Below are 26,516 nucleotides of genomic sequence, written 5' to 3' on the forward strand. Positions count from 1 at the left end.
AGACATGCTGCAGCCCTTAGAGACCTTCCTTGGCATCAGGGCCCTTGGTACTAGAAGTACCAGTTACAAGGGACTTATCTGGATGCCAGGGTCTGCCAATTGTGGATACAAAAGTACAGGTTAGGGAAAGAACACTGGTGCTGGGGCCTGGTTAGCAGGCCTCAGCACACTTTCAATTGTAAACATAGCATCAGCAAAGGCAAAAAGTCAGGGGGCAACCATGCCAAGGAGGCATTTCCTTACACAACCCCCCCCCAAACGAAAGAGGATGAGACTAACCTTTCCCAAGAGAGTCTTCATTTTCTAAGTGGAAGAACCTGGAAAGGCCATCTGCATTGGCATGGGCAGTCCCAGGTCTGTGTTCCACTATAAAGTCCATTCCCTGTAGGGAGATGGACCACCTCAACAGTTTAGGATTTTCACCTTTCATTTGCATCAGCCATTTGAGAGGTCTGTGGTCAGTTTGAACTAGGAAGTGAGTCCCAAAGAGGTATGGTCTCAGCTTCTTCAGGGACCAAACCACAGCAAAGGGCTCCCTCTCAATGGCACTCCAACGCTGCTCCCTGGGGAGTAACCTCCTGCTAATGAAAGCAACAGGCTGGTCAAGGCCATCATCATTTGTTTGGGACAAAACTGCCCCTATCCCATGTTCAGAGGCATCAGTCTGCACAATGAACTGCTTAGAATAATCTGGAGCTTTGAGAACTGGTGCTGAGCACATTGCCTGTTTCAGGGTGTCAAAGGCCTGTTGGCATTCCACAGTCCAGTTTACTTTCTTGGGCATTTTCTTGGAGGTGAGTTCAGTGAGGGCTGTCACAATGGATCCATATCCCTTCACAAACCTCCTGTAGTACCCAGTCAAGCCAAGGAATGCCCTGACTTGAGTCTGGGTTTTTGGAGCTACCCAGTCCAGAATAGTCTGGATCTTGGGTTGGAGTGGCTGAACTTGGCCTCCACCTACAAGGTGTCCCAAGTAAACCACAGTTCCCTGCCCTATCTGGCATTTGGATGCCTTGATAGAGAGGCCTGCAGATTGCAGAGCCTTCAAAACCTTCTTCAGGTGGACCAGGTGATCCTGCCAGGTGGAGCTAAAGACAGCAATATCATCAAGATAAGCTGTGCTAAAGGTCTCCAAGCCAGCAAGGACTTGATTCACCAACCTTTGGAAGGTGGCAGGAGCATTCTTTAAACCAAAGGGCATAACAGTAAACTGATAATGCCCATCAGGTGTGGAGAATGCTGTTTTCTCTTTTGCTCCAGGTGCCATTTTTATTTGCCAGTACACTGCTGTCAAGTCAAAGGTACTTAAGAATTTGGCAGCACCTAATTTGTCTATGAGCTCATCAGCTCTTGGAATTGGATGAGCATCTGTCTTGGTGACAGAATTGAGCCCTCTGTAGTCCACACAAAACCTCATCTCTTTCTTTCCATCTTTGGTGTGAGGTTTGGGGACTAAGACCACTGGGCTAGCCCAGGGGCTGTCAGAGCGCTCAATTACTCCCAATTCCAGCATCTTGTGGACTTCCACCTTGATGCTTTCCTTAACATGGTCAGATTGTCTAAAGATTTTGTTCTTGACAGGCATGCTGTCTCCTGTGTCCACATCATGGGTACACAGGTGGGTCTGACCAGGGGTTAAGGAGAAGAGTTCAGGAAACTGTTGTAGGACTCTCCTACAATCAGCTTGCTGTTGGCCAGAGAGGGTGTCTGAGTAGATCACTCCATCTACTGTGCCATCTTTTGGGTCTGATGACAGAAGATCAGGGAGAGGTTCACTCTCTGCCTCCTGATCCTCATCTGTTACCATCAACAGATTGACATCAGCCCTGTCGTGGAAGAGCTTAAGGCGGTTTACATGGATCACCCTCTTGGGGCTCCTGCTTGTGCCCAGGTCCACCAGGTAGGTGACCTGACTCTTCCTTTCTAGTACTGGGTAAGGGCCACTCCATTTGTCCTGGAGTGCCCTGGGAGCCACAGGCTCCAGAACCCAGACTTTCTGCCCTGGTTGGAACTCAACCAGTGCAGCCTTTTGGTCATACCAAAACTTCTGGAGCTGTTGGCTGGCCTCAAGGTTTTTGGTTGCCTTTTCCATGTACTCTGCCATTCTAGAGCGAAGGCCAAGTACATAGTCCACTATGTCCTGTTTAGGCTCATGGAGAGGTCTCTCCCAGCCTTCTTTAACAAGGGCAAGTGGTCCCCTTACAGGATGACCAAACAGAAGTTCAAAGGGTGAGAATCCTACTCCCTTCTGTGGCACCTCTCTGTAAGCGAAAAGCAGACATGGCAAGAGGACATCCCATCTCCTTTTGAGCTTTTCTGGGAGCCCCATGATCATGCCTTTTAATGTCTTGTTGAATCTCTCAACCAAGCCATTAGTTTGTGGATGGTATGGTGTAGTGAATTTATAAGTCACTCCACACTCATTCCACATGTGCTTTAGGTATGCTGACATGAAGTTGGTACCTCTGTCAGACACCACCTCCTTAGGGAAACCCACTCTGGTAAAGATACCAATGAGGGCCTCGGCTACTGCAGGGGCAGTAGTCGACCTAAGGGGAATAGCTTCAGGATACCTGGTAGCATGATCCACTACTACCAGGATATACATATTTCCTGAGGCTGTGGGAGGTTCCAGTGGACCAACTATGTCCACACCCACTCTTTCAAAGGGGACCCCCACCACTGGAAGTGGAATGAGGGGGGCCTTTGGATGCCCACCTGTCTTACCACTGGCTTGACAGGTGGGGCAGGAGAGGCAAAACTCCTTAACCATGTTGGACATATTGGGCCAGTAGAAGTGGTTGACTAACCTCTCCCACGTCTTGGTTTGTCCCAAATGTCCAGCAAGGGGAATGTCATGGGCCAATGTTAGGATGAACTTCCTGAACAGCTGAGGCACTACCACTCTCCTAGTGGCACCAGGTTTGGGGTCTCTGGCCTCAGTGTACAGGAGCCCATCTTCCCAATAGACCCTATGCGTTCCATTTTTCTTGTCTTTGGACTCTTCAGCAGCTTGCTGCCTAAGGCCTTCAAGAGAGGGACAGGTTTCTTGTCCCTTACACAGCTCCTCCCTTGAGGGTCCCCCTGGGCCTAAGAGCTCAACCTGATAAGGTTCAAGCTCCAAAGGCTCAGTTCCCTCAGAGGGCAGAACTTCTTCCTGAGAAGAGAGGTTCCCTTTCTTTTGCTGTGTTGCAGTTGGTTTCCCAACTGACTTTCCTTTCCTCTTGGTAGGCTGGGCCATTCTTCCAGACTCCAGCTCTACTTGTTCACCCTGTGCCTTGCACTGTGCTCTTGTTTTCACACACACCAGTTCAGGGATACCCAGCATTGCTGCATGGGTTTTTAGTTCTACCTCAGCCCATGCTGAGGACTCCAGGTCATTTCCAAGCAGACAGTCCACTGGGATATTTGAGGAGACCACCACCTGTTTCAGGCCATTGACCCCTCCCCATTCTAAAGTAACCATTGCCATGGGATGTACTTTTCTCTGATTGTCAGCGTTGGTGACTGTGTAAGTTTTTCCAGTCAGGTATTGGCCAGGGGAAACCAGTTTCTCTGTCACCATGGTGACACTGGCACCTGTATCCCTCAGGCCCTCTATTCTAGTCCCATTAATTAAGAGTTGCTGTCTGTATTTTTGCATGTTAGGCGGCCAGACAGCTAGTGTGGCTAAATCCACCCCACCCTCAGAAACTAGAGTAGCTTCAGTGTGGACCCTGATTTGCTCTGGGCACACTGTTGATCCCACTTGGAGACTAGCCATACCAGTGTTACCTGGATGGGAGTTTGGAGTGGAACCTTTCTTGGGACAGGCCTTGTCTCCAGTTTGGTGTCCATGCTGTTTACAGCTATGACACCAGGCCTTTTTGGGATCAAAGTTTTTACCCTTGTACCCATTGTTTTGTGAAGAGGCTCTGGGCCCACCCTCCTGTGCAGGTTTTTGGGGGCCTGTAGAAGACTCTTTACTATTTTTAGTTTTGGTTGTCTCATCACCCTTCCCCTGGGGAGTCTTTGTGACCCCTTTCTTTTGGTCACCCCCTGTTGAAGTCTTGGACACCCTTGTCTTGACCCAATGGTCCGCCTTCTTTCCCAATTCTTGGGGAGAAATTGGTCCTAGGTCTACCAGATGCTGATGCAGTTTATCATTGAAACAATTACTTAACAGGTGTTCTTTCACAAATAAATTGTACAGCCCATCATAATTACTTACTCCACTGCCTTGAATCCAACCATCTAGTGTTTTCACTGAGTAGTCAACAAAGTCAACCCAGGTCTGGCTCGAGGATTTTTGAGCCCCCCTGAACCTAATCCTGTACTCCTCAGTGGAGAATCCAAAGCCCTCAATCAGGGTACCCTTCATGAGGTCATAAGATTCTGCATCTTTTCCAGAGAGTGTGAGGAGTCTATCCCTACACTTTCCAGTGAACATTTCCCAAAGGAGAGCACCCCAGTGAGATCTGTTCACTTTTCTGGTTACACAAGCCCTCTCAAAAGCTGTGAACCACTTGGTGATGTCATCACCATCTTCAAATTTTGTCACAATCCCTTTGGGGATTTTTAACATGTCAGGAGAATCTCTGACCCTATTTATATTGCTGCCACCATTGATGGGTCCTAGGCCCATCTCTTGTCTTTCCCTTTCTATGGCTAGGAGCTGTCTCTCTAAAGCCAATCTTTTGGCCATCCTGGCTAACAGGAGGTCATCTTCACTGAGAGCATCCTCAGTGATTTCAGAAATGTGGGACCCTCCTGTGAGGGACTCACTATTTCTGACTAACACAGTTGGAGACAGGACTTGAGGGGTCCTGTTCTCCCTATTTAGGACTGGAGGAGGGACATTGGCCTCCAAGTCACTAATTTCTTCCTCTGTGATGTCATCATCAGAGGGGTTGGCTTTTTCAAACTCTGCCAACAGCTCCTGGAGCTGAATTTTGGTAGGTCTGGAGCCAATGGTTATTTTTTTGATATTACAGAGAGACCTTAGCTCCCTCATCTTAAGATGGAGGTAAGGTGTGGTGTCGAGTTCCACCACATTCATCTCTGTATCAGACATTATTTTGCTAAGAGTTGGAAGACTTTTTAAAGAATCTAAAACTGTTTCTAGAATCTAATTTCAAACTTTTAACAAACTTTTAAACTCTAAAAGACAATGCTAAACAGGGACTTAACACACAAGGCCCTAGCAGGACTTTTTAAGAATTTAGAAAACTTTCAAATTGCAAAAATGAATTTCTAATGACAATTTTGGAATTTGTCGTGTGATCAGGTATTGGCTGAGTAGTCCAGCAAATGCAAAGTCTTGTACCCCACCGCTGATCCACCAATGTAGGAAGTTGGCTCTGTATGTGCTATTTCAAAGTAAGGAATAGCATGCACAGAGTCCAAGGGTTCCCCTTAGAGGTAAAATAGTGGTAAAAATAGATAATACTAATGCTCTATTTTGTGGTAGTGTGGTCGAGCAGTAGGCTTATCCAAGGAGTAGTGTTAAGCATTTGTTGTACATACACATAGACAATAAATGAGGTACACACACTCAGAGACAAATCCAGCCAATAGGTTTTGTATAGAAAAATATCTTTTCTTAGTTTATTTTAAGAACCACAGGTTCAAATTTTACATGTAATATCTCATTCGAAAGGTATTGCAGGTAAGTACTTTAGGAACTTCAAATCATCAAAATTGCATGTATACTTTTCAAGTTATTCACAAATAGCTGTTTTAAAAGTGGACACTTAGTGCAATTTTCACAGTTCCTAGGGGAGGTAAGTATTTGTTAGGTTAACCAGGTAAGTAAGACACTTACAGGGTTCAGTTCTTGGTCCAAGGTAGCCCACCGTTGGGGGTTCAGAGCAACCCCAAAGTCACCACACCAGCAGCTCAGGGCCGGTCAGGTGCAGAGTTCAAAGTGGTGCCCAAAACACATAGGCTAGAATGGAGAGAAGGGGGTGCCCCGGTTCCGGTCTGCTTGCAGGTAAGTACCCGCGTCTTCGGAGGGCAGACCAGGGGGGTTTTGTAGGGCACCGGGGGGGACACAAGTCCACACAGAAATTTCACCCTCAGCGGCGCGGGGGCGGCCGGGTGCAGTGTAGAAACAAGCGTCGGGTTCGCAATGTTAGTCTATGAGAGATCTCGGGATCTCTTCAGCGCTGCAGGCAGGCAAGGGGGGGGTTCCTCGGGGAAACCTCCACTTGGGCAAGGGAGAGGGACTCCTGGGGGTCACTTCTCCAGTGAAAGTCCGGTCCTTCAGGTCCTGGGGACTGCGGGTGCAGGGTCTCTCCCAGGCGTCGGGACTTTAGGTTCAAAGAGTCGCGGTCAGGGGAAGCCTCGGGATTCCCTCTGCAGGCGGCGCTGTGGGGGCTCAGGGGGGACAGGTTTTGGTACTCACAGTATCAGAGTAGTCCTGGGGTCCCTCCTGAGGTGTTGGATCGCCACCAGCCGAGTCGGGGTCGCCGGGTGCAGTGTTGCAAGTCTCACGCTTCTTGCGGGGAGCTTGCAGGGTTCTTTAAAGCTGCTGGAAACAAAGTTGCAGCTTTTCTTGGAGCAGGTCCGCTGTCCTCGGGAGTTTCTTGTCTTTTCGAAGCGGGGGCAGTCCTCAGAGGATGTCGAGGTCGCTGGTCCCTTTGGAAGGCGTCGCTGGAGCAGGATCTTTGGAAGGCAGGAGACAGGCCGGTGAGTTTCTGGAGCCAAGGCAGTTGTCGTCTTCTGGTCTTCCGCTGCAGGGGTTTTCAGCTGGGCAGTCCTTCTTCTTGTAGTTGCAGGAATCTAATTTTCTAGGGTTCAGGGTAGCCCTTAAATACTAAATTTAAGGGCGTGTTTAGGTCTGGGGGGTTAGTAGCCAATGGCTACTAGCCCTGAGGGTGGGTACACCCTCTTTGTGCCTCCTCCCAAGGGGAGGGGGTCACAATCCTAACCCTATTGGGGGAATCCTCCATCTGCAAGATGGAGGATTTCTAAAAGTTAGAGTCACTTCAGCTCAGGACACCTTAGGGGCTGTCCTGACTGGCCAGTGACTCCTCCTTGTTTTTCTCATTATTTTCTCCGGCCTTGCCGCCAAAAGTGGGGCCTGGCCGGAGGGGGCGGGCAACTCCACTAGCTGGAGTGTCCTGCTGGGTTGGCACAAAGGAGGTGAGCCTTTGAGGCTCACCGCCAGGTGTGACAATTCCTGCCTGGGAGAGGTGTTAGCATCTCCACCCAGTGCAGGCTTTGTTACTGGCCTCAGAGTGACAAAGGCACTCTCCCCATGGGGCCAGCAACATGTCTCGGTTTGTGGCAGGCTGCTAAAACTAGTCAGCCTACACAGATAGTCGGTTAAGTTTCAGGGGGCACCTCTAAGGTGCCCTCTGTGGTGTATTTTACAATAGAATGTACACTGGCATCAGTGTGCATTTATTGTGCTGAGAAGTTTGATACCAAACTTCCCAGTTTTCAGTGTAGCCATTATGGTGCTGTGGAGTTCGTGTTTGACAAACTCCCAGACCATATACTCTTATGGCTACCCTGCACTTACAATGTCTAAGGTTTTGTTTAGACACTGTAGGGGTACCATGCTCATGCACTGGTACCCTCACCTATGGTATAGTGCACCCTGCCTTAGGGCTGTAAGGCCTGCTAGAGGGGTGTCTTACCTATACTGCATAGGCAGTGAGAGGCTGGCATGGCACCCTGAGGGGAGTGCCATGTCGACTTACTCGTTTTGTCCTCACTAGCACACACAAGCTGGCAAGCAGTGTGTCTGTGCTGAGTGAGAGGTCTCCAGGGTGGCATAAGACATGCTGCAGCCCTTAGAGACCTTCCTTGGCATCAGGGCCCTTGGTACTAGAAGTACCAGTTACAAGGGACTTATCTGGATGCCAGGGTCTGCCAATTGTGGATACAAAAGTACAGGTTAGGGAAAGAACACTGGTGCTGGGGCCTGGTTAGCAGGCCTCAGCACACTTTCAATTGTAAACATAGCATCAGCAAAGGCAAAAAGTCAGGGGGCAACCATGCCAAGGAGGCATTTCCTTACAGCCTTTCTTTGTCCACCCCCCAGTCCGCCCCCCGAATTGAATCCAACAGCTCAAATGTTTTCATTCACCAGGCTGAAGGGTGTCTCTAATGGCCCTGTGTCTTCGGAAAGCCTTCCCGTAACTGGATGCAATGCCAACACATATAAAGTAGACTTTATTCCAATCTTTGATGCAGATTTAATCTGGAATAGATCAACTTTGTTAAACTGCTTCTCGGAGTCTGGCCCATTGAGGTCAATTCAACGCTGTGACATTTACCTTGTTTCTCTATTGTATTTTAATGTAGGCTTTAAATCAGGGATTTCCTTTTACTTTAAACGCTTAGCTAAACTTGGTCCTTCGAAATGCGGATTTTTTGCAATGTCGCAGTATTGATGTGGTCCCCTATCTGGGTTTGAATAAGTCTGGCGCTAGTAGGGGGTTGGTAGTAGAAAAGGACAAAGATGATTATTGTCACAGGAGTAACCCAAGTCTTAGGACCAGTATGTGTTCAGGCCCAGGGTAGATTTGCATGGTGAGCAAAATAATGGATGGATTAAACCCAGATCTGTGACTGGGGGTGAATGTTTGATTGGTTCCGCCTTCCGTCCATCCAGTTACGCTATCCCACAGCGTATGTGTTTTGCTTTGCTTTTGCCGCCCTAAGTGCGCCGGGTATGCCCAGACGTGGGTCCCAGGCTCACTGTGCCACTGGATTCAAGCTAGCCTGGCTGATGAGGGGTGAAACCCCGAAACCGGTCCCAGGATGCTTGTTTCCGGTCCAGGGAGAACCTGGCCTGGCAGTTCGGGCTGGACTGTTCCCATGAGGAACAGGGTCAAGACTGATTTGCATATGGCTGGGTTCAAACTGGGGTGGCATGGTGAGCAAAATAATGGATGGATTAAACCCAGATCTGTGACTGGGGGTGAATGTTTGATTGGTTCCGCATTCCGTCCATCCAGTTACGCTATCCCACAGCGTATGTGTTTTGCTTAGATTTGCAGGACCTGACAGTTTCCCATGCAGGGACTGATAGGCATGTGTCACTACGAGAAGTTCCAACCACCCGAGCAAAAAAGCTTTAATGGTCTGGATGGGTGGGGTTGGCTTCAGAGTGCCTTAAACCAGGCACGGAGGTCTATGGTCCTGTTTCAACCCCTCAAGTAGCGTCGGCCTAAAAATTGTCTCATGGAATGCTGCAGGGGTAAAATATAGTAGGAAGAAGTTACTTTGTCTCAGCTCTTTAAACCCTGACTTAATTTGCCTCCAGGAGACATGGTCTGATAGGGATTTATTGTGGGACGATTATTATGTTATAGACTGTAAGGCCACCACTTCTAGAACGGGGCATGCTAAAGGGGGAGTCACCTGCTTGCTGTCAACTACACTTAAGTGGTATTATGATTGTTATAAGGATCCTAGCAACCTTCTCATGGCCTTAACCCTTCAGGTTCATAATCTGACTTGGGGCTCTACTCCCCGTTTACTGCTCAATGCGTACATCCCCCCCGAAGCGGTCTATGACACCTAGTTGCAGAAGGTTTTTGCTTTCGATTGTGAGTATCTTCCCTGTGTTTCCTCCCCCTCGATAGGAACAAATAGGAGAGAGAAACTTCTACTTGCTCTCCTTAGGAGAAATGATTTTATCATAGCTAATGAAAGGTCTCCCTTGGATTCCCAGCCTCCTTTACACATGTTTCTCCAAGCGGAATGGCAATATTAGCTTACCTGGTGTTTAGTTATACCTCTTTTTCTTTGCTAAACGATTTATAAATTATAAATACCTCTGTTAGTGACCATAATTTGCTTTTCTTCTCATTGGAATTGAACATGCTAATGACGGGGACCTGGGAGTTGGGTGAGTCAATCCCCATGTTCGATAGTAAGACAGGGAAGACCCAGTGGGTTCAGAGAAGGATCTCAGACGTGTTAAAGACCTTAAAACTTGCTGTTGCTGAGTTGGATAACTGGGAGGGGAATGAATTGCAAAACTTTGTCAACCTTATGGAGCAGCTGCAAATTAGCTTCTCTCCAAGATCTCCTAAAAGTAGACACAAGGTGATTCCCAGTCCATTACTTGTCCTGAATAGGGAAATAAATTATCTGGTCAGGATTCAGTAGCTAGAGAATTCATCTGAAAGGAACTCCAGGGTGGCCCCGTTAAAAAGGAGAAGGAGGCGCTTGAAGGCCCATTTCGCAAGAGACCCCCTGGACAGGCTTTGGCTCCCCCTCAGGGAAGGAGTGGTAAAGGGTCAAGCTAGACGTTTTTGGTCATTGGTTGGCGAAGGCTGCGGGTCAAGAATGTGTTCTTCCCCTATAGCCATATCTGAAGCTCGTTGGACTGAATTCATTGCCACCCTTTATGTATTAAATGGGGTTGAATTGTTCCAGCTTCCCGAAAGTGATGGGTCACAATGCACTGATCCTCCTACAGTGAAGGAGAAAGAGCTGGCCCTTCGTGCTATGCATCTCTCTGCTGCAATGGGTTCTGACGAATTACGCATTTCGCTAATAAAACAGGATATTTGCTCATGGAGTAAGATTTTATTTGTTGTTTTTAGAAGGTGTTTCCTATCTAGAAGTATCCCAACCTCCTGGGTTGGCAGTATCATTGTGCCTTTATTTAAGAAGGGCAATCGTACCTGTCTAGCCACCTACCGGCAAATCGCCCTCTTGGATGCAATGGGGAAAATCTTTGCTAAATGTCTGCTTTCCAGACGATCTATTTGGGTTGAGAACAACAATATCATTCCACTTTGGAATGGGGTTTAGGCGTAATCATAGCACTTAGCATAATATTGCAATGTTACAAGTTATCACCAAAAAGTATGTGAAAGTAAGAGGTGGAGTGGTCTATGCCACATTCATTGACTTTTAATTGTCCTTTGACAAAGTGAATGGAGACTTGCTATGGGAAAAGCTGGCTAATTTGGGTATCCCTAATATTGTTCTTGAGCTAGTGATAGCGCTTCACTCCTCTACTTGGTGTGGAATATTTTTAGGGGGGATAAAGGTTTATCCCAAGAGATTCCCACTCTGAATAGATTAAACCAAAGATGCCTTTTGGCGCCTTTGCTTTTTCCTTAATATATTTCAGATCTCCCTTCTTTCCTTTCATAGAGCAAGGGCTTTCCCCCGCAAATAGGCAGAAATTCAGTTTGCTGTTTACTATATGCTGATGACATCATCATTTTCTAATTAACCACCAAAGGCCTAAATGACCATCTTCAGTCTTTGTCACAGTATACTGTGGCCCACTTTTTAAAGGTTAATGCTTTGAAAAGCAAGGTTACATGCTTCCATTGAAACAAAAAATGAAGTTCCCTGATTTTTACTGGTCCCTAGGCACTCAAAATCTGGAAATTGTGAATTTCTGCACTTTTTTGGTGAAAAGAGCTCATAGAAAATAATAAATCCAAAGCAGACTGTCAGGCAAGAGACCTAGGGGGCTTGTATATGGCCACTGGGAGGAGGCATTTGGCACACCTTTTAGCGGTCTACTGAGCAAAAATTCCAGCATCCCTCCTATATGGCCTGGAATTGATTGACTTCTCTAAATGGGGGGTTTTGAATTTGATGGAAGGTAAAACTTATGGAAAACTCTTGTCGGTTAATTCATCTACTTCTGTGGTGGCCTTAAGGCTGGAACTGGAATTAAGAAGTGCATTTGTTCAGGATTTAGCCGGGATTATACGCTGGGTCGCTTGCCTCGTAAGGAGTGAGGATAATACTTTAAGGTCCTTGCTGAGGAAAGAAATTCTGGCGAATAATAATTTCAGGTATACCATCTGTAAGAATTTCTCCTACGCCTTAGAAAGGTTAGACTTAGACTGCAATCAGGTCCTGGCTATTACGTCCTCTCAATTGAAAATAGGCTTTAAACAGGCTACGTGGTCTTTAAGCTTTTGATTGGACATAGAAAGTAGTGCAAATAAGAGATATTTTCTGAATTTAGCAGACTCCTTAATAGTAAAAAAAAATCACAATCTTATATCACTTGGAATCTACCACATGGGGTTAGTCGCTTTTGGATGCTGCTTCGCCTGAGATTGCTTCCTTTGAATGTTCTTTTGGCAAAATGACATGGCTCGGCTAAGGAGTGTAACTTTTGTTTAGCTGAAACCCAACACTTAAATCATGTTCTGTTTGCCTGCCCATCCTTTATTTCATTGTGGTGTAAGTGGCTAAGACCCATTTGTCTCCAACTTTCTATACTATCAGTACCAGAGTTTCTTCGAGCCTTGTATGATCCTCCAAATGGATTGTTCTGTTTTAGAATTTTTAATATTTTTAAATGTTTTTTATATTTATTTTAAGTTTATGAAATTTAAAGATGGTATTTTATGGTGCACTGTCTATTAATGTAGTAGGGTGGGGGGTGTTTTGGGATTTCTTTTAATGTAAGGGGTCAGGGAGTTTGTTATCAGGAGACACTTAATGAGTTTAGTTCTTGTTCGTTGGACAAGTTATTTGAGTGTTTATTTACATATTTAAATCTCATGTCTTTTTTATGTGGACCTCGTTTAGAGTTCCTAATCATAAATAAATATAAACTTGAACTTGAGTAGAGAAGAACCACTGCATCCCCAAGGAAAATAATTCCGCTGGGCTTTGAAGTACTGAGGCGTACAAACTAAGCACTGATTCCATAGGCAACTACAGGCATTACTCATTCTATCCCCTGTACAGGTTTCAGGGACAAAAACTCAATTTCACTTGCTTCAAAATAAATCACTTGAAGTACTGTATGGATAGGGTTAGGTTAGTGCTACTTACGCTGATGAAGTAGTGCAGAGATTTGCCATACTTCTTTTTGAATTCCTTCCTAATCTTCAGCATATCAATCTCGCTGCGTGACACCATGATCCGGATCAGCATCTTGTCTTTGGTCCCTTTGCCCTAAAATTCAGAAAACATACATGACATGACTCTGTCAGTCTCAAGGCAATTTAATTTAGGTAACCCTTCGATGGACACAAATCATCATGGGACACCCAGGCTGCTAATGAAGACTTTGATGTACTGTACCATATCTGGGAGAACCAATAAATCAAAATGAAACCTACAACTATGAAACAGAAGTCATGTATTTGCAACCTGCTAATTTAAAAAATACCAAGAAGTGTTTCTGTCGCTCTAAGAAACATTTTGCATTTATGGAATGGAAGATCAGCTGAATCCATCTAGATATTAAATGCAATTCAGGACGAATGTGGAAGTAAATTCTGTGTGGTGAAGTCGCCAATACAGACACTAGCCATCTCCAACTATAAAACATGTATTAAGGCAAAAAAGGGGATGTCCGGCAACCTTTAAATGACAGTTGCAGAGTTACGAATGCTTCCTCTAGTTTAGTGTTAATTAAGAAAGATATTTTAAGAACACTGGAACTCATCTGTCAGCAACAGTCAGCATCTCAGAAGGGACGATAGGATGTGTACAGGGCAACTCTAGATGCAGATCAAGTGTGGTTACCTGAAAAGCAGCTTCCTGCGGCCCAAGCCCTATCGGCTTTACAAAGGCACAGCACCATTAGGAAATGTCCCCATGTCCTTTTAACCCTGTCTACATGTTCTAGAAGATGGGTGATGCACAGTGTATGAAACACTGCTCTCCTAACAAGCCATACAAAGTCTTGCATGTCCTTACGAATAATCACACCCAATCAAACATTCATTGTTTAGATTAGTTCTTTAAAACACTTCCTGTCATCACAAAGTTCATGTATATGCTATAAGTATAATTAAAAAAGCAAAACATAAAATAGCTCAAGATCAGATGCCTGATTTATCGTTTGATGCACGAATTAGCATCTGTCAGGACAGCAGAGGACATTAAGTCAGTCAAATTTAGGGATGACTGCTAGCCTAGCTGTCATTTCTGTACCATGAAAGGAAACACCATCACAGTGGTTCCTTTCAAAATATGAAATCCTACAGCCGCCATCAGTTTTAATGGCTGTTCACCACATTTTTTATTTTTCAGAAACAAACTATTTACAGCAACCACACCCTGGGAATTTTTCCCAGGATGTGAAGTCATTGTCTTTTTTTCTGCTTCCCTACAAGCTTTTACTGGCAGTTTGACAGGGAAAAAAAATTACATTATCTCCTATAAACGGATTGGGCAGCGTGATGGCTTCACTCCGATGTTTCCTACTGCCATCAGAATAACTTTCCATTGACAGAACCAATGAAAGCTCTTCCGACGGAAGGCTTATGTTCTGCTCATCTCTAAATGAGGCCGGCTAAGAGTTTGGAGGATTGGGTATTGTTTCACTTTTGAGAGAGAGTACCCTGTCCACCAGACTCTAAATCAGCCCCTAACATCTTCATGAAAAATATAATGAAAACACAGGAGGAAACATGGAAGAGCTTTTTCCAGGCAAGATGCCAATAGACACTTACAGGTATTGCTAGTAATGCCTTGATGTGAAAGAAAGAAATTACAGGGAGACAGCACGCAGAACTTGACAGTACTTACAGTGTTACCTATGTAGCTACTCGGGTCTGAAAGCCGGCTTCTCTTAGGTAGTAAACAGGAGGACCTTGTGGGGCCTGATAATTTGCGTGTCTCAAGTGAAATAACCATTTGCCCTCCTAAGATTCACTCCCCAACTGTGTTAGAGCACCAGAGGGGCTGGTAAAGAACGGACAAACTGCATTGTAAAGCCCTCTGCATTTCCATGCAGTGGCATCAAGGGCTAAAATTTCTGCGTTCACATGTCCCTATCTATTGGCAGTGACGACATCCCCGCTGCGCCGGCGGGAGGAAACCAAGTTTCTGCCCGCCGGCCCAGTGGGGATGTCGGCCGCAACATGGGCGCCGGCTCCGAATGGAGCTGGCGGTGTTGCAGCGGTGCGACGGGTGCAGTTGCACCCGTTGCGCTTTTCACTGTCTGCTATGCAGGCAGTGAAAAGCTTCATAGGGCTGTGCCAGGGGGGCCCCGCGACTCCCCTTTCCACCAGCCTTTTCATGGCGGTTCCTACCACAATGAAAAGGCTGGCGGGAGGGGGACTCGTAATCCCCTGGCAACCGCCGGGACCAAAGTGGCGGAAAACCGCCGGACCCAGCGGTGCGACCGCAGCGCTTCCTGCCGCAGTAGTAATTCGCAAGATTGCACCACCAGCCTGTTGGCGGTGCAATCGTCAAAACAGCCCTGGGGGTCTTTGACCGCCAGGGTTGTAATGAGGGCCATAGTCTTTATTCACTGTTGGTCCCTTCTTTACATTGCTCAGCCTAGACTGTGATGTCATTAGTCGGTGTTGGCAAAAGGGGAGTTATTTTTGGATTAATGGAGGTGTCCCTGGAATTATATGAAAGAAAACTCCTCAGAAGATCTGCTGTTCCTTTCTTTTTGTACAGTCTTCTTCAAACTGCTTCCCACACTTTGTTTCCACTCAAACCAGTCCAACATTCCATGAGGACATCACAGATATTGTGCTATGTGGTCGCCCACAGAAAACATTCATAGCATTCACTTTTATGCATACTACCCCGGCCAAAATGTAGTGAACAGAGGAGCACAGTCATCAGTGATGTGCTGTAAAAATGCATCAAGGGTATTGTAAAATGATGGTGCTGGTCAATGTGCCACACATTCACTTCTGCCATGTAACTTTCTATTACAAACACCTTGACTGTGCACCTGGTAGGCGGTACATTTTCTGCATGTTTTTGTCTACTACTTATGCTATTTCTTTTTTTACTTATGATGCTTTTCTGGTTACTTGACTCCCGAATGAAGATTTACTTTCACATTACAACATGGGGCTTGAAACATTTTACAGGTTTAATATGCTTTTATTGAAACAAATTCCGGGTCTTTGTCAGTAACCTGGCAACCATACAGAATAAAAAAGTCAAATTAAAACTGGAGCAGGACGCATCTTCTAAATCAAGGTGAAAAAGAGATAAAGTGGAAGAATTTGGGCAAAAAAGTAAGATTCGAGATTCCCAAGGACAAAACTGATTAAATATCTTACAAAAACCTGTTAAAAGAGGAATACTTTGAAACAAAGTACCCTGAAAACGCAATGGCTTTCTAAGATCTTACAAAACAGTGCTGCTGAGAGAATGTGACAGAAATAGTAACACTGCAGTAGTACTGATTTGTGCAAATGATGCTCAAAGAAGAAATTCTGACCCCCAAATTCCAAGACACTGTAGCAGGTATAAAAAAAACTTACCTTCATGGAGTCGTACAGCCTGTCAGCAAAGTATAGGTGCTTGTTCTGAATGCACTGGACTGCAGAGAAAAGTGAGAGGAGCATAGGTCAACACAAGTAATCCTTGAATTTCTCAACAAATGATGAATTTCTTCTGTGTCCATCAGAAAACAAATGTATCGACGTTTGAATCTGTCAAAAAGCTGGAAGTGGCAATCCCAATATTTTAACCTGCGTGTAGTTCAAAAATATGAGTTTGGATGCTGTGTTCCTACGGGCTCTCCCTTCACAGGTAAGAAATGTTGTATTATATTTACATTAGAGCACATTGATCCACGCTGCAACACACCTATGGTCTACAACTTTTATTCAGCTCTTGACTGCAAACTTGATCTCTTTAACCGACAGAACAACTGCCCCTCCTCTCTCGCCTCCATGTCCAACAACTTTCTGCTTCACAATTTATCAAGGAGTGGCTAATGGAGTTAACACTATGCTACTAAACTGGTGCTGGCTGATAGGAATTGGTCAGTTGTGAAAAGAGCGGAGCATCATATCGGCATTTGTGATTTGAAAGTAAACATCGCTGTATCTATTTTCCATACAGTTCCCTTCTTGATTGGTGATTGCACTGTCCTGAAGCATTATTACCCCAACTGTGCATGTCAGAGCTTGTTAAAACAAGGATGCCACCTATTCCTTGATTGCCCAAACTTGCCCACAACGTAATGCTGATGGCACACACAGATTTCATGGCAGTGATTATATATCTACTTACCCTAGAGGTGATAACCGCGACCTTGACCAAACTAAGGCTATAAGCATTTGCTGCTTACAAGTGGCTGAGACAGAACTTAACAAGGATCACGATTTATACTTCTGTTTATAAGGCAACGTATCAGTAATTGCATTAGGCATTGGTGAGGGTTTCAGTACTACGCCTCAAATGAGAACATTCACGTTTTAGTACTGAATGTACTCCACAAATGTGGTATATTTTCCTTCATTTTTGGGAGTTAGGTTTAACCATATCACAATCATATATTAGGGTATTCTTAAAGTCACTGGAAGATATTATACTAATGTGCAACTTTGGTTTGCATTGATTTAGGCTACAGTTATTACTCCTATATATAATAATTCATTTTTTAACATTAACACCTTGGAGGACAAATGTGAGTGATCTCTCGTGCTCTAGTCCACATTACATTCAAGTCCACACCAATATTTGTGAGTATAATCGATCTTTTACGAGATGTAATCATGTTTGTTGTCCCACTTTCATTTATTTACTCTGTAACTTACAACAAATACACTATGTTCTATTCTCATTTGTGAATATCTGCCTCACCTTTCTTTTTCATTGGACTAACCGGTTCCATCGCCTTTTTCAGATCACACTAGATATATTTTCGTGAATCAGGCAAGCTTCTTAAGGAGTTGTTCTCTATTTAGTCTGAATTCAGTGCAATATGTAGGGTATATGAGAGTACCCCATTGTTTTTGCTCTTGTGTTCTAGTACACATTAATCATTGTGACCATGTGGACTATTCATACAGGTCCTGCACCTTGCTCCCCCGCTGCTGATTGCCTCTGCCGACCTCTTCGGAGCCCTCCAGAGCATCTCCTGTTGTCTATCCTCATGCCCCCAGTGCTGTCTGTCTAGTGTTTGCGCTGTCCACTAATGCTGTCTGTCTGGTTGTTGCATGATCTCTGCCGTTGCCGATTTGTGCCATTATGGGGGTCATTCCAACTTCGGCGGGCGGCGGAGGCCGCCCGCCAAAGTTCCCCCAACAGAATACCGCTACGCGGTCAGAAGACCGCCGCGGTTATTCTGTGTTTCCCGCTGGGCTGGCGGGCGACCGCCAGAAGGCCGCCCGCCAGCCCAGCGGGAAACCCCTTCCCACGAGGAAGCCGGCTCCGAATGGAGCCGGCGGAGTGGGAAGGGTGCGACGGGTGCAGTAGCACCCGTCGCGATTTTCAGTGTCTGCATGGCAGACACTGAAAATCTTTTAGGGGCCCTCTTACGGGGGCCTCTGCAGTGCCCATGCTATTGGCATGGGCACTGCAGGGGCCCCCAGGGGCCCCACGACACCCCTCACCGCCATCCTGTTCCTGGCGGTCAAAACTTGGATTCCTCAGGGCAGCAGAAAAACCGGCGGGAGACCGCCGGTTTTCCGTTTCTGACCGCGGCCATACCGCCGCGGTCAGAATGCCCTTGGGAGCACCGCCAGCCTGTTGGCGGTGCTCCCGCGGTCATTCACCCTGGCAGTCAATGACCGCCAGGGTCAGAATGACCCCCTATGTCTGTCTCTATTGCTCATCTATCTTTGTTGTCCCCTAGTGCTGTCTGTCTGGTCGCTGCACTGTCCATGCCTTTGCTGTTTTGTGGCCCGAGCGCTTCTGAGCCCTCATCCCACTGCTGTCTTTGTTGACGCTTTGTGCTTCCTTATGTGATTCCTTTTTTCCCCTTGTGCCCACGGTCCCGCCACCCACTAACTGTCATTTTTGCCCCCCACTCCCTTCACCTACCCTCCTCACACTGCACCTGCCCTCCCTCCCAGGACCTACTTAATGTGGTCGCTGCGCAAGTTCGCAACGGGCACGCCACCAGCGCACCAAAGGTGCGCCAAAGGCAAGCCTGTCTGTGCCCCTCTGCGTCCGGACTGAGCCCCACACCAGGAACCCTCACTCTCCCACCACCATTACTCCGCAACTGAACTCCTGGATCTAGCCCCCAAGAACAAGTACAACACGAAACACAGAACCCAGAAACACAAATGGACTTTTCCAATGTCGCCTGTGCCGACCACGACCTGGTACATTTCTCCATAGACTATGAACCCGAGACTGCTACCACTCCTCTGCTATCCCCCATACGCGGATGGAAGAAAATCACAGAAACACAAAGGATCATCACCCTCCACACCAACAGACCCACACTCTCAAACAACCCTTAACTAGACACCAACAAACTAACTGAAAGGCTCCTCAACTATGGCAGTGAAGTAGCTCCCATCACCAGCTCCACCTCTAGAAGATCCAGTATACCGGCGAAATGGTTCACCCATGAACTCTGCTTGCTCAAAAGAGAGTACAAACGACTGGAAAGATGGTGGCGCACCAGCAAAGACCAAGCAGACCCCACATTCTACAAAGAAGCACTGCAAACATACCACCTCCAAATCAAGGAAACGAAAATGATTGCCCTCCTCAAACACATTGAGGAAACGCCAACCACTCAAAATAACTTTTTACGATTGTCAAGGAGTTCTCCTACCACGGGGCCACCAAAAATGCCATCCAAACATCTCAGACCCTGTGTGACTCACTGGCCGAATAATTCCACAGTAAGATCACAGAAATCTACAGTAACTTTTCTCACCAACCCACCAAAGTCTAACACATATTCACCTCATAAGAAGGGTCCAACAGCCACCTGATCATGGACTGGATCCACCCAGGAACATGGGATCAACTGGGATCAACTCACTCAAGCTCACCCAACGACTCCTGCCCCACCACATCTTTAACCTGGGGCAGAAGGAAATCAGCCATGTCCTCACTCCCATCATCAACTCCTCAAGCCACCATCCTCGAAACCTGGAAACAAGCTGAAGTCAAGCCAAAAAAACCACTGCAAACCCCAGCAAACTCAAATATTACCGACCCATCTCGCTGCTCCCATTTCCGTCAACACCTGGAAAAACACAACTTACTGGACATCTACCAATGTGGTTTCAGCTTCAACTACAGCACATAAGCCGCCCTCATCGCTGCTACAGACGACATCAGGTCCCTCCTAGACCAAGGAGAGAGTAGAGCTCTGATATTAATTGACCTCTCTGCCTCCTTTGACATCATCAGCCACTACACCCTCAACTCAAGACTACAGCACATCAGGATCAGAAGCAACGCCCTCAAATGGATCCACGCTTTCATCACAAGACGCACCCAGAGAATCCGCCTCCCTCCTTTTAACTTAGAACCCAAGGACATCATTTGCGGAGTCCCTCAGGACTCCTTCCTTAGCCCAACCCTGTTCAACACCTACATGACTCCACTGGCGGAGATTGTGCTCTACTACGGACTCAACATCATCTCATATGCTGATGACATGCAGCTCATCCTTTACCACGCTGAAGGACAACCCCCACCTGGAGACCACAACTCCCCCAGAGAAAACTTCAGCAAGGCCATGTGCTATGTAGCCAAATGGATGAGAGACAACTGCCTCAAGATGAAGATACAGAAAGCAGAAGTGATCCTCATTGGGAACAACCCTCCCACTGGAATGCCTCATGGTGGCCCGCCACTCTCAGAGGATACCCGACCCCTACAGGGCACACCTGAAATATAGGCTTCATCGTAGACAACAAACTCACCTTCAGAAAAAAAGTAAACACTGTAGCAGTATCCTGCTTCCACCAACTCTGAATGCTTTGCAATATATTCAAATGGATCCCCACTGAATCCAGAAAGGCAGCAACCCAGGCCACCATCACCAGAAGACTGGACTGCGGAAACGTCCTTTACCTGGGACTCCCCAAACAACTCATCTAAAGACTCTAGACCACACAGAACTTCACAGCAAGACTCATCCTGGACCTGCCCAGAAGAAGCCACAATAGCTCCAACTCAGGAAACTACACTGGTTGCCGATACACAAGACCTCACCATTGCCTTCAAAGTACTTCACAACATTGGACTCAACCTAATCAACCACAGACTCTCCTTCTACCAGCCCACCAGAGAGCTCCCATCAACCAACCTCGCCCTCACCCAAATCCCCAGAATCCAAATTTCCCGAAGCAGGGGACGCCCCTTCTCCTACATCGCAGCCAAGAACTGGAACAAACAACCCCACCTACCTATGAACTCACCCAAACTCACTGAATACAGGAGGAAGCACAAGACTTGGCTCTTTGAGGAATAACCCAACCAGCTCGCAGCCACAACTCCTAGTGCCGGGATACACCCCAGGGAGATAAGTCGCACTCTACTAATCGATTTGGATTTAGATTCAATAATTTCTTTTATAACAGAAATGTATTTATCAGATGGTATGTTTATCACACAATATGTTTTTATGCACTTTGTTTTTATGAAGAGTGAAATTAATTCATGATAAAATCATACTTTCTTTTTGTTTGTATAATCACTCCTTTGGAAATGACCCTGGGTATAACTGTTTTGCACATACCAAGTTCCATCTTTACCATTCAAAGAGGATGCTGATGAGCATCCCATCATGCTAAATCTATTTCAAGATAGGTAGAAGTTCTTTCTTAAGAACTGGCTCCTGATTCATGTTCTCATCCCCAATATAATGGTGGTTACTAGCGAATATTCTAGTTTATTGTTTTCGGTCTCAAGTTTATCAGTACACCTTTTATTTCCAGGATCATGTGACCACTTGCAGAGGGTAGAATATATTTTCCCCATTCCAAGATGGTGCTTCTTTAGCAAACTTTCATGGTATCTGATTGAATCACTCTCAATAAAGGTAAACATTTCACTTCACCTAACCTGATAATTGTCAACCTTGAGGGCTGTGGTTTACTTTTTTGGTAACATTTAGATTTAACAACTTGCTCATCTTCTCAGAATGAGGTCCCCGGAAATTGTTTGGAATATCTACTGCTGTGCATCCCATCATAATGAGGTTAAGTGTTTGGTCGCTCTCTTTATTTGTGAATTAGATGTGTATAATTAAAAAATTATTTTGTCTGGGAATCCTTACATAAGCAATGTTTGAATACAGCATATTTAAGTGCCTTGCCTAGTTAAGGTTCATTACTGATCCACTGGCTTTGTGGATCGTGGAAGTAGGCACCCCCATCTATGTCATGCTGTATACTCTGGTTAAGTTGAAAGTCTAAGATAGGTTCAAATGTGAAATCCATCTTTGAAACTTGACAGAGTGCACCAGAAACTAGAGTTCACAAAAACCTCCAAAACTATACTAGTCACAATGTATTACTGCCAGTCTTCTAAGCTCATTCAATATCTACAAGCATCTTTCAGAAAAACTAAATACTCAAATTCTATTACCTAAAGAGTCATGTTGAGAAGATCATTTATTTTGGATTGAGTTGTGTGATGGACAGTTTTATCAATGGGTGTATATTGGGGTGTATTGCGAGTGTCCTTATGTGGCACAACTTGAACTATGTTTGCCAGGGTTACAATGGTAGAATGACTATCACTGTTATTCTGGGCATCTGCAGGTTTTTTAAATAACATCCTGAAACAGAAGGACTGATGAAAACACATACTCAGTGATCTTGTACCAACTTGTTCATAGAGCATTTTCACTGTGGAGCCTTTTTGGTATTTATTGGTTTCCAGTGTGACAAACCAGTCTATGTGTGCCCATCCTCACAAGAAGAATATCTGATTGAAGTGTCTGCTGTCTTCCAATCATGGAAGACAAGGACATAACTTAATAAGGCAGCTACTTTATTTATTTATTTATTTATGAGACATATATTACAGTGAGTATTGTTCCCATTTGCAATGCCCAACGTCATATTGCTTGTGTTTCATATATTAATTGCCATGGGCTAGTGCTTCCCTCCCACATCTCCTACTCAGTGCTTTAGCATGTAATGGATCATAGTGGTATTTTCTGATCTGCATTACATTGGGATGTACCAATATGTGTAATAAGTTTAACACCAGTTCTCCGATCTTCAGTTTTGGCACACAGTGTGTGCCACTGGGGCCATCTTCTGTCAGTCACTGTACCTGTGTTTCCATCCATTAGAGATGCATGTTTATAATGTGGACCTGGGGTGCTGGAATTCTAGGTGTTAGAAAAACCCCTCTTTTGCTTCCAAAACATTGAATTTATTTTAATATTAGAGAGAATTCATTACCTCACAGGAAACAACCACTGGATCCATCTAAACCACATCTGTCCACGACAATTTATCGTGCTGCCATGCTTGACAGAGGTGCAACCTGGCATCTGGACCTAAGTGAATGCAGGACACAACAGATTTAAGAATTCCCTCTCTCTGAGATTGTGACGTCTGGCCAATCCCATTCTCCCCCGAGTTGTAAAGGTCAGTGATCTCTGTGTATCTGTGATGTCATCCTGGGTTGCTTTTCCTTGAATAATGATTACTTGTGACTTCTTTGCGTTCATTGTGAATCTCAATGGCTCAGTATTTGTCCAGCTCTGAATGGGTATGTCCGGCATTTTTGTAGGAATTTCCTAGGTTCCAGCCAATTAAATAAGTAAAGGTAAAAATGTATGCCCTCGCTTCTTAGGTGAGCAGCTTCCACTGATAGCCATTTGTTAAATATTCTATGAGCAGGTTTTATATTGAACAGCAACACAGAAAATTGGTAATGGTCTTGAGCTACCATAAATCGAACATGTTTCCTTTGTTGGAAAGCATTCGTATGTGGAAATATGCACTTTGTAGGTCTATTAGGATACTGATGTTATGAAGTAGTGTTCCATCCCTAACAGTGTGACTAGTTAACAGTGCTGTGGAGCAAGCTATGGTAAAACAAGGCACACTGTGCAGCAATTTTGCTTTTAAAGTTAAAATGTCCTGGGTCTCAACTGAAGGACAAGTTATTCAACCAGCTTCACGATGGTCACAAGGGAAACACCAGTTGCGAGCACAGTCTTTAAAAATTCACGTAAACCTTCATTAAAAATTCGGGTCAGAATTTAAAAGGAATATTTTCCATAGCCTAAAACTCTTCTTCTACCAGCCCAAAACTGAAAAATATCCACTAAAAATGAACATTCTCCTAAAGCCCATTTTGGTGTATTCCAAACTCATCACTGCGACAAAGAGTGGCAGCAAAAAACACAATCTAAAGATGGTCCGGATGATTAGGCATTGTGAGCACTAGTTGACATCCTATCATCAACGCATTGCAGAGTCACTTCCCATCCTAGAGTAACAATGCAAACTTATGAAAAACATAATGCACTTTTACAATGAACCACTACATGGTATAAGTATCCAAACGTGCAAACGTGTTGCAGCTCTGCACTGCAGCACTACTATGCGAGCGACAAGAATATTTCATACATGCATCTGCATGTGTTTTTACAGGGACATCAACAATGGAGCCTATAGGTGCCCTAGATCTATGGTGATACTGGACCGATATAGGTGCCCTGGACACAAAGCTGTTCCCCAGTTACTTACTAGCCAAACAATGATTATGAGACGCAGGCTATTTCTTCATGGCCTCAAATGATCACCTCCATGGAAGTGGAAATGGCACAATCACTCCAGGATGCTTACCTGCCTGCTTTGCTACAGTGGCATCCATCAGTACAGCATAGTTTTATCCCTGCTCATTTAACATAACCTATCTTGCCTCCTGCCATTGTGTCACAAGAAGCAATTTACAGTATTTGCTCAAATGTCAACCTTAAATGCACCCAGTTTAGGATCTCATTCAGTCCCTGCAGAGGAGACAACTTCTGAAACTCCTTCAGAGGCATGTCTGACTGCAAATGGGAACTATTCTTCTCATCCTCAGGTCACAGCCTATTCTCTTACAAGAACAATTACGTATGCGTTCTCATAGCTATGAACCAGTTCATCACCAAAACACTGCACATTCCAGTTACAGATGGCAGTAGCCACTTAACTTACCGAGATTCACCATGGCATTTTCCATGTCACCATTGAACTCCTTCTTCACGCTCTCCACCATGTCATAGGGGCAATAGCTCTTGTACCTGTCGAACACTAGAGAAGAAAAAAAGGCATCACAAGAAGGCCTGAAAAAAACAGTATTAAAACTAGAGTCACTCAAATACACGTTTTGAGATTTTCCTCTAACTAAGTACAAAGCTTTGGCTCGGCATAAAATAATCTGAAGGAGAGCAGCAGTCTGCTAATGAGTGGCGTGGACGATTCTAAGACTAAGGTCAGTCAATGTTGAGATATATCCTCAAGGGTCCGTATCACAAACAGAACGCACTTGCCTGAGCTGTGCCACCGCACAGCTTTATCTGGGTAAGGCGGGCCCAGACCAAGCACTATATCAAAATAAATGCAGTGTCTTAAACTCAGTTCCCGCCCACGTGAGGGAAGCGCATCAGTGAAAGGCAGACCAGCTGTTTGAAGCTTCCAGGCCGCTTTTCAATGAACAGGCATACAACTGCCTGCACTTACAGGGGGATGTCAGATGAATAAAGGCCAGTGCAGTGAGTGACTACCAGTCGCGGCTTGCGGGTCGTAGAGGTGGGGGGCAGCAGGGGTGAAGGGGTGGGGACACATTACATTAGAAAAAATGTTTTTTTGAAAAACAGTTACCTCGCTCCTTCTCCGTATCGTTGCAGAAACAGGCTCCCAGTTTTTCCTGTGGCCAATCCTGACGGTGCTCAGAGCAACATCAAGACTGGCTGGGAGTGCCCAAGCCAGGGCGCCCCCAGGCAGACTGGGAGCCCGTGTAGAATCTCTCCAGCCCGGCAACTGTGTTGCTTGGCTGGAGAGACCCTTCTGCACATCTGTGTTTGGCAGGCCCGAGACTGCTGGCGAAACATACATGCACAGTGAGAGGGAGTGCTAAGCACTCCCCTTCATTGCTCGTCACCCTTGTGGCCCTGTCCCTGTTTTCCCAAAAACGATAATAAACATAGTTTATTATCGTTTTGGGGGAAAAGGTTTGCAGCTGTCGCTCCTGGCAGAGGCAAAGCTCCTCCGCCCTTATGGAGGAGCCACCCCTGGTGACTACACCTGCATAGAAGGAAGCGGGTGTGAAACCCCTTTCCCTCCTTCCTAGACACACCATTGGAAGGCCCACTGACTGCACACAACTGCTTTGTGGCACACCTACAATGCGCCTTCTGATGGCCTCTTTGCCTATGTCTGTAATATGGTGTAGTCACAGAGGCAAAGTGTTGCTTCATTTGCCTGGGGCCTCTCCCCCATGCACATGTAGGAAAGCACCCTGGATATTGATTCAGACCTGTATGTGCGCTGGCACAATCGGTTTTACAGAAGAGCCCACCCAACCATCCGCAGCCCCTTAAATAATAGTAAAGTGGAGAGACCCTTCCGCCTGGAAGTGCAAAAGGTGAGTGCACACTCCCGATGCTCTCCCTAGAACTTTTGAGAATACCAGGCTCGTTGGTATATGCCTCTTTCCAGCAGATTTTCTACCATTCAAATAAATAAGGAATAAGTAAGGGGAGGATAGACTTATTTTTTTAATTTGTAAAATCTTTGATAGGCTTCAAGTGCTAGGCCCCATATCAAATTCTAGCCTCCTATTCCCAGACGATCTTCAAAACACAAGTGTGTGGTAATGTTTTGTCTTCCAAACACCATAAGATTTACTTCATTATTTAATCCAAAGGGAAGATTACT

The 26,516-nt window shown here is 45.6% G+C and overlaps 1 protein-coding gene across 1 annotated transcript in view; it reads right to left on the bottom strand.

Moving 5' to 3' along the window:
- Nucleotides 1-26,516, bottom strand: part of ANXA2 (annexin A2) — a 103,367-nt gene that overhangs the window by 7,532 nt on the left and 69,319 nt on the right. The window contains exons 10-12 of the mRNA XM_069223464.1: nucleotides 24,795-24,890; nucleotides 16,179-16,237; nucleotides 12,766-12,888 (exon numbers count right to left, since the gene is read on the bottom strand). Coding sequence (XP_069079565.1) covers nucleotides 12,766-12,888; nucleotides 16,179-16,237; nucleotides 24,795-24,890 — 278 coding nt within the window. The remainder of the gene's footprint in view (nucleotides 1-12,765; nucleotides 12,889-16,178; nucleotides 16,238-24,794; nucleotides 24,891-26,516) is intronic.

The sequence above is a fragment of the Pleurodeles waltl genome, chromosome 3_1 (assembly GCF_031143425.1).
Source record: "Pleurodeles waltl isolate 20211129_DDA chromosome 3_1, aPleWal1.hap1.20221129, whole genome shotgun sequence".
In the NCBI taxonomy this organism is placed as follows: Eukaryota; Metazoa; Chordata; class Amphibia; order Caudata; family Salamandridae; genus Pleurodeles; species Pleurodeles waltl.